The following is a 7,554-nucleotide window of genomic DNA, read 5'->3' as shown; positions in this document are numbered from 1 at the left end:
GATTCAGGCTCAGTTCACATTTTTTATATAGGTAATTCCCATTAGAAATCATTTGGGCTCTTGAATTGGTTACTGCGTCTGTAAGATGACACACCTCCCCTAGACTGGGAAAGGTAATGCATTTAAATGGATCTCCCAGCCTATTTTGATATGGGAATCTGAAGCTGGAATCTAAGTTTAGGGTTTTACCAAAAGGTCCAGCCAGGTCATCACCCCAACCCATCTGTCCAGTTATTCATCCATCTTCTGCTAACTCAGGCTTGACAGATTTATTACTCCTTGAGAGTCCTACTGGTAATCAGTTTGTTATGGGAACTAGATCTTGTTTAAGCTACGTACACACTTCCAATTATTATCGTTGGAAAACGAACGACGAACGATCCTGCACGATATATACGAACGATCGTATAGCACCGATCCTGCACATAGAGATAACGACACGATCGTTCGTAGATATTGTACACACAATAGATACGATCGTTTAAGCGATAGAGGAACTATGTGCACGACAGGAAAGTGAACGGACGTTCGTTCATCACGCATGCTCTGAACATGGACGATCAACAAACGACCGTACACACGAACGATGTTCAACGATCGTCGTCCAATCCGATCTGCCGGTCCGGTCGTTCGTTTCCAACGAGTTTCCTCGTTCGTCGGCGTCGTTGGTTACTTTTTTACGAACTATTTTTTGCCCAATCGATCGTTCGTCGTTCGATTGGAACGATAAAAATTGGAAGTGTGTACGCACCTTTACTGGCATCTGTTTTATTATCTGTTTGTTTATTGTTCTTTGGGTGAGGTCCTTTGAAAACCACTGATTAGGCATAGCCTAGGTGATACAGATAGCCAGTACAAGGAAAAACAGGTTCCCATATTTAAACAAAACATTCCTACACATATACACCCATATAAACATACATTATATATGCATATATATCTATCCACATATATCTAAAAATATCTATAAACAATCTTGAGGTGCAACAGTAAGCAAACTTTAATGGGCACCAGGCCATTCCAGGGGTGGGCAGGAGCACACTAGGCCGGACTCTAAATCCCACCCAAATGGTTCCGTCCCCCACCAGGAACCCCCTGAGTTGAAATCCCTTTCCTCCGTATGCATTGCAGCCAGCCAGAAGGCGTTAGGGCAGAACAAACTACCGGCTAGGCTGTATCTTGCCTTAAGGCCGAAGTTTGACGACCTCTGCTCTACAGTTAACCTCTTTATATTCACCAATGCCTCCAATAGCTACAACTTCTACACTGTCGACATAGGTGATGGCCTGTCAGTACCTGTCAGTACTCCATTCACTAAAATTGTGTTACACACTTCTAGGTGGGTGGCATTGTCAATGCACTAAACCAGCTCTAGATGCCAGTTACCAATGCGGTCCACATTCCGTCTCAGGACCCACCGCCTACTCCTGCTGCTGCTGCCGCCTGTCATTATTTCATTCACTAAAATTGTATTACACACTTCTGTGTGGCATTGACAATGCACTACACCCAGCTCTAGATGTCAGTTACCAATGCAGTCCCCACTCCTTCTCAGGGCCCATTACCTCCTCCTCCTGCTGCTGTTGCTGCCTGTCAGTGCTCCATTCACTAAAATTGTATTACACACTTCTGGGTGGCATTGATGATGCACTACACCCAGCTCTAGATGACAGTTACCGATGCGGCCCCCGCTCCTTCTCAGGGCCCACCGCCTCCTCGTGCTGCTGCCGCCTGTCAGTACTCAATTCACATCCTCCTGCTGTTGCTGCTGCCGCCTGTCAGTACTCCATTCACTAAAGTTGTACACTTCTAGGTGGCATTGACCATGCACTACACCTAGCTCAAGATGCCAGTTACCAATGTGGTCCACACTCCATCTCAGGACCCACCGCCTCCTCCTGCTTCTGCCGCCTGTCAGTACTCAATTCACAAAAATTGTATTACACACTTTTGGGTGGCATTGACGATGCACTACACTCAGAGCTCCATGACTCTTACCAATGCGGTCTCCCTGGCGATAGCTGACCAGAGGTCACACACTGCTGCTGCTCTCGCTGACCCACGCTGTTCCTCCGTCCTTTTGCCTAATGTCACCATGCTACTTGTCCACAGCTTTATGGGTGGCATTCCTAACACGTCATCCAGGTCATGATGCCAGCTAGCAATTATTATTAATAATAAACAGGATTTATATAGCGTAAACAAATTATGGAGGTATGTTTTGACAGCAGAGGCTGTTGCTAATGGGTTGAGTTCACCCTTTCTAAATGTCCTAATGTTTATGCTGCCTTCTGGACGCTGTCCATTACGCAAAAATCATATTTGTCTGCTGTCACTTTGCTTGCCATTTTTGGAAAATCACAACTTCTTTTAGAACTTTTGTATTTTTCCCTTGTTGCCCCTCTCCTTGCCTTGTTGTTCTTCTACACATACCTAGCAAATTTGGTGGTTCTAACATGTATAGGGGCTTGGCCAGTAATGTTTAAAGTCGACTCATTGACTTGGAAAATGGAATTCACGAAACCGATTCGCCAAAATTTCCATAACCCACCGGAAGTTCAAGGAAATTTTCGCAAGACTGTATAAGACCTTCTTGCTCATCCCTAATCATATGTAGCAAATGCATATAACTGGAGCATATGCTAGAATTTATTGTGGGGTGTCAGGAAGGGCACAGAAAAAAATGTTGAGGGAAGAATATGGAATACTCCGAAGGCTGATGTGGAGATTGGGGTGTAGGGGTATCAGAAAGGGTATGCAGTGTTGGAGAGGTTTATAAGAAGGATGTGGGGTGTCAGTGAGGGTGATGATAAGGAGTTAGAGTATGTGTAATAGGTATGCGGGGTGTTGGGAAGGTGGATAATATTGGGATGGATTTTTAAGAAGGGTAATGATAGGGTTTGGGGTGTCAGGAGGAGGAGGGTGATGAGAAGGATGAAGGTGTTGGGGAGGGTGATGAAAGCGATAAGGAGTGAGACAGGGGTGAGAGGGGATGGAGATTGTGGTATGTCAGAGAGAATGATAAGTAGACTTTAGGATTACAGAGAGGGTGATAAGGTGTTGGAGTCTCTAGAAGGGTGATGAAAAGGATGCGGGGGTCTAGGAGGTTGATGGGAAGTATGTGGGTTTTAAGAAGGATGATAATTTTAGTATGGGGTTTTATAATTGGGGTTTGATTGGGGTTTTATAATATTAAGGTTGATATTTTTGGTATGGGGATAATTTGAGTATTTTGGTAATTGTGGGGTGTCAGGAAGGATTATGAGAGATATGTGGGATGTGGGGTGTTGGGAAGGGTGAAGAGCATATTGAGAGGGATGTTTAGTGTAAGGGAGGGTGATAAGAAGAACGAGGGGGGTTGGGAAGGTTGATGATGGGGTTTGGGATGCCAAAAAAAAGGTGAGGGATCTAGGCTATTGGAAAGCATGAAGAGTGTAATAAGAGGGATGTTTGGAAGGAAGAGGGAGGGTGAGGGGTGTTGGGGAGGGTGATGGGAAAATGGGAGATGATAGAGTGATAGGGGGTGATGAAGACTGTGGTATTTTTAGAGATGATAAGTAGACTGTGGGGTGTCAAGAAGAGTGATGATCAGAAGCTGGTGTATCTGGGAGGGTGATGGAAAGGATGTGGGTGTTGAGAAGGTTGATAATTTTGGTATTATAAATTTGGTATTATAAAATTTTTAATAGGCGTGATGTGAAGAATGTGGGGTGTTGGTAAGGGTGATGATTTGGTTTGGGGTGTTAGGGAGGTGGATGAGAAGGATGTGGGGGTTGGAAAGGGTGAAGAAGGCAATGAGAGTAATGTTTAGTATTAGGGTGGGGGATGAAAGCCAGTGCTTCAAGTTGAATAGATTTGTCATCCCTTTGCTGATTTCTGGGCTGCACTTTTATTTTTGCTTTCTATCAAAGATGTCACCTAGCAGGCTAGGAGTTTTGCTAGACACATTTAAGTCAGGAGGGCAACATCCTAAAGAACAGTCATTAAATCATTATCATATTTATTAGTAAATAATCATATTTATTAGTAAAAATTCATGCATTAAATCAAAGGGTGGGTGTTTTAAGAAAACACCATAAGAACATTACTGACATAATCCAAATCAATGTCTGTAAAATGCCAAATGCACAGATAGCATTACAATACATAGCGGAGGCACATAACTGACAGGAAGACTCCACCTAGTCTACAACTCCTTTTCTGCAGCTAGGTTTCTGGGAATTATAGTAAAGCAGATATTTTCTTCTTTTAGACTTATGATTTAAATTAAACATGGCATAGTAAATTTAAAAGCTAGTCTGTGTGACCGACCTATCCAGAAGTTCATAAAATGGGCCTGATCTTCATTTCTACATGTGCAAAAGAGTAATGTTCACCCTTGGCAGTGGTCCAGTTGATGCCAATCAAGGCTTCTTTGTGTTCTCCCTTAAAGTATAGCCCATTCATGAAGGCAGAGTGGCAGGATTTAAACCACCAGCCTCCCTTGAATAATTTGCCGCAGTGGGTAAAGGTGCTCTCATCATTGTCTTCATCGAAAGTACTGAACTTCATGTTGTGGTGCTGACTCAGCGAATCACCTGGAAATAAAATATGATAAAAGTAATTGACATATGTTACAATGCACACAGGAAGCTGTAAATGGCTGGTAATTATGTGTCAAGATCAACAAAGCAGAATTAGGTAAAAGTCTGTCTGGACTCAAATTCTTGTAATGATGTAAAGCTTTTGTATAGCTGACTTTTTACATCCTTAATGTTGGGCTCTATCTTAAGGGGAATGACATAGCTTTTGGTAAGGTGCTGAACTGGAGTATGAAATGTCTCACAGAATGCTGTACGCTGCAATGTTGACAATAATTAGGTAAAGAAGAACCTAATACTTTTTTAAAAAAATTACTAACGTCAACAACAAATATCTTCCAGCCCCCTAAATACCACTAAACTGTAACAGCTATCTTAAAGTATAACTTTCAACAAATCCTATTATTTGTTCTTTAACCCCCCTAGTGGTATTCCTGAGTGTGACTCAGGGTAGGAAAAATTGCAAAAAGCGGTAATCCCGAGTCACACTGGGGGTACCTTTGGGGGAGCCCCTTACCTTATCCCCGCGCTCCAACGGCGATCTCACGATCCCGCTGTGATGGCGGGGCACTTCTCCATCGGGGGTGTGGCCGGGCGGGAAATTTAAAAGCAGATTACCGAGTAATCTCCTTTTAAATACCACCCGGGTCCCCACCACCCCGATGCATGCATCTGCAGTTAGATGCGATGCACCATGCAGGATTTCTGCTTGGTGCATCGCATCTAACTGCAGATGCGATCACCAATAGTAAATCCAGAGGGTGATACCAGCGGAGATTTCCCGCTGGCAGCACCCCCTGAATCTACTCCCACTGCTGTCTTGCACGTATCTCCCGGAGGCTGACCTCCGGGTGATGCGAGCAGGAGAGTGAGCAGCGGGGACATCCCCTACCGGCTCACCCGGAGATCAGCCTCCGGGAGATGCGAGCAGGGAAATGAGCAGGGCAGGGACATCCCCACCGCATCACCCGGCTAGATGTGTGACATCTTCCGGATGATGCGGTGGAGTGATGGATTCTGGGGGCGGGAAATTTAAAAGCAGAATACTATGTAATCTGCTTTTAATTTTTTTTTTTACAGTAAAAACACATAAAAACATATATTAAAAGTATAAATACATATTGTAGTGCACCAAGCATCATTCCCCAGTGCCCTGATTTACATTTTGCACACCATTATCCCTGACCTTGATCTGACCTTTTGATGACTTTTTGATCACTTCCTGAATGTATCATTTCATCACTTTGTCTTTGACCTTGATTGTTCCTGACTTATTGCTGGAGACCACATGGCATCCAAAAGGCACCTCTCCGGCACAAGCGCTGTTTTGGAGGAATTCGAACGCAGCGATAGCGATTTGGAGTCCTTTGTGGAATCGAGCGATAGTGATTCACCAGGAAATTTGTCATCAGACAGCGAAAGTGAACTGAGCGATGATTCTGGAGGTCAGTGGTGTGCGCACATGGTGTCCTATTGACCTTGATGCGGACCAGGCAGCACCGCCAAGATTTCCATTCACCGGCGCACCTGGGATGAAAATTGACACTGAACGCGACGACCCCCTGGCACACCTGAAGTTGTTTTTAACCGATGAAGTTATCAAAAAAATTGTTGAGGAGACAAACAGGTAAGCCGCTTTTGTGTTTGCTAACTTTTTGAAATTTTTTGCCAACATGGATGCTGCTCTGTGCTAACTTTTGAAATTTTGTTATGCCAACATGTATGCTGCTCTGTGTTTGCTAACTTTTTTAAAATTTTTGCCAACACATGTGCTGCTCTGTGCTAACCTTTTACAATTTTTTTATTCCAACATGTATGATGCTCTGTTTGCTAACTTTTTGAAATTTGTTGCTAATTTTTTTTGCCAACATATGTGGTGCTCTGTGCTAACTTTTTAAATTTTTTATGCCAACATGTATGCTGCTCTGGGTTTGCTAACTTTTTGAAATTTTTGCTAATTTTTTTTTTTTGCCAACATGTGTGCTGCTCTGTGCTAACTTTTTAAATTTTGTAATGCCAACGTGTATGCTGCTCTGTGTTTGCTAACTTTTTACCTTCACACTATAAAAGCACATATCCTAAAATTCATTTTTTATTTTATTTTATGCAGGTACGCTGGACAACAACAAGGTGCGCCACACCTGAGGTTTGCAAGGAGCAGAAAGTGGGAACCTGTGACCAAGGATGACATTTGGCTGTTTTTGGGCTTGGTGATCCTGCAGGGAGTTGTGGGTAAACCCCTGCAGAAGTGGTACTGGTCCAGAAACAAAATGATTGCCACTCCATTCTTTGGCACAGTCATGCCTGAATACCGCTTTTCCCCCAACATGAAGTACCTGCACTTTGCAAACAATGAAGAATTTGATGAAACTACCCATCCTGCACCAAAACGCAAGAAAATTTGGGAAGTTTCTCAAATGATTCTAAAAAATTTCCAGCAAACCTATGTGCCAGAAAGAGATGTCAGCATTGACGGAAGTCTAATGGCTTACAAGGGGAGGCTCAGCTGGGTTCAGTACATTGCGTCAAAGAGGGCATGATTTGGCGTGAAGACCTATATGCTGTGTGAATCTTCATCTGGCTACATCTGAAATACGGTGCTATACACTGGAAAAGGGACACAGTTCAACCCCAGATACAGCCATTATGGATTGGCCACATCTTCAGTGCTATCCCTCATTGAGCCATTGCTAGGTCAGGGCTATTGTGTCACAACTGACAATTTCTACACTTCTCCTGAGCTTTATGAGTTCCTTCTGCGACACAGAACAGATGCGTACGGAACCGTTAGGGCTAACCGGCACAACCTGCCAGCACTGTTTGCAAAAGGGAAGCTGAAGACAGGAGAAATTGTTGCCTGACAGAAAAGAAAAGTTGATGGCCCTGAGATGGCGTGACACAAAAGATGTGTGCTCGATGAGTACTGTCCATGATGCCTCCACCGTTCTGGTACACACAAAACGTGGGAAAGAAG

The 7,554-nt window shown here is 43.7% G+C and overlaps 1 protein-coding gene across 1 annotated transcript in view; it reads right to left on the bottom strand.

Moving 5' to 3' along the window:
• Nucleotides 1-3,987: 3,987 nt before the first annotated feature.
• Nucleotides 3,988-7,554, bottom strand: part of LOC140343338 (ficolin-2-like) — a 58,735-nt gene continuing 55,168 nt past the window's right edge. Inside the window, exon 7 of the mRNA XM_072429989.1 lies at nucleotides 3,988-4,577. Coding sequence (XP_072286090.1) covers nucleotides 4,324-4,577 — 254 coding nt within the window. The 3' untranslated portion in view covers nucleotides 3,988-4,323. The remainder of the gene's footprint in view (nucleotides 4,578-7,554) is intronic.

The sequence above is a fragment of the Pyxicephalus adspersus genome, chromosome Z (assembly GCF_032062135.1).
Source record: "Pyxicephalus adspersus chromosome Z, UCB_Pads_2.0, whole genome shotgun sequence".
In the NCBI taxonomy this organism is placed as follows: domain Eukaryota; kingdom Metazoa; phylum Chordata; class Amphibia; order Anura; family Pyxicephalidae; genus Pyxicephalus; species Pyxicephalus adspersus.
The sequence above is the reverse complement of the archived record's forward strand: the minus strand, read 5'-3'. Positions and strand labels throughout refer to the sequence as shown.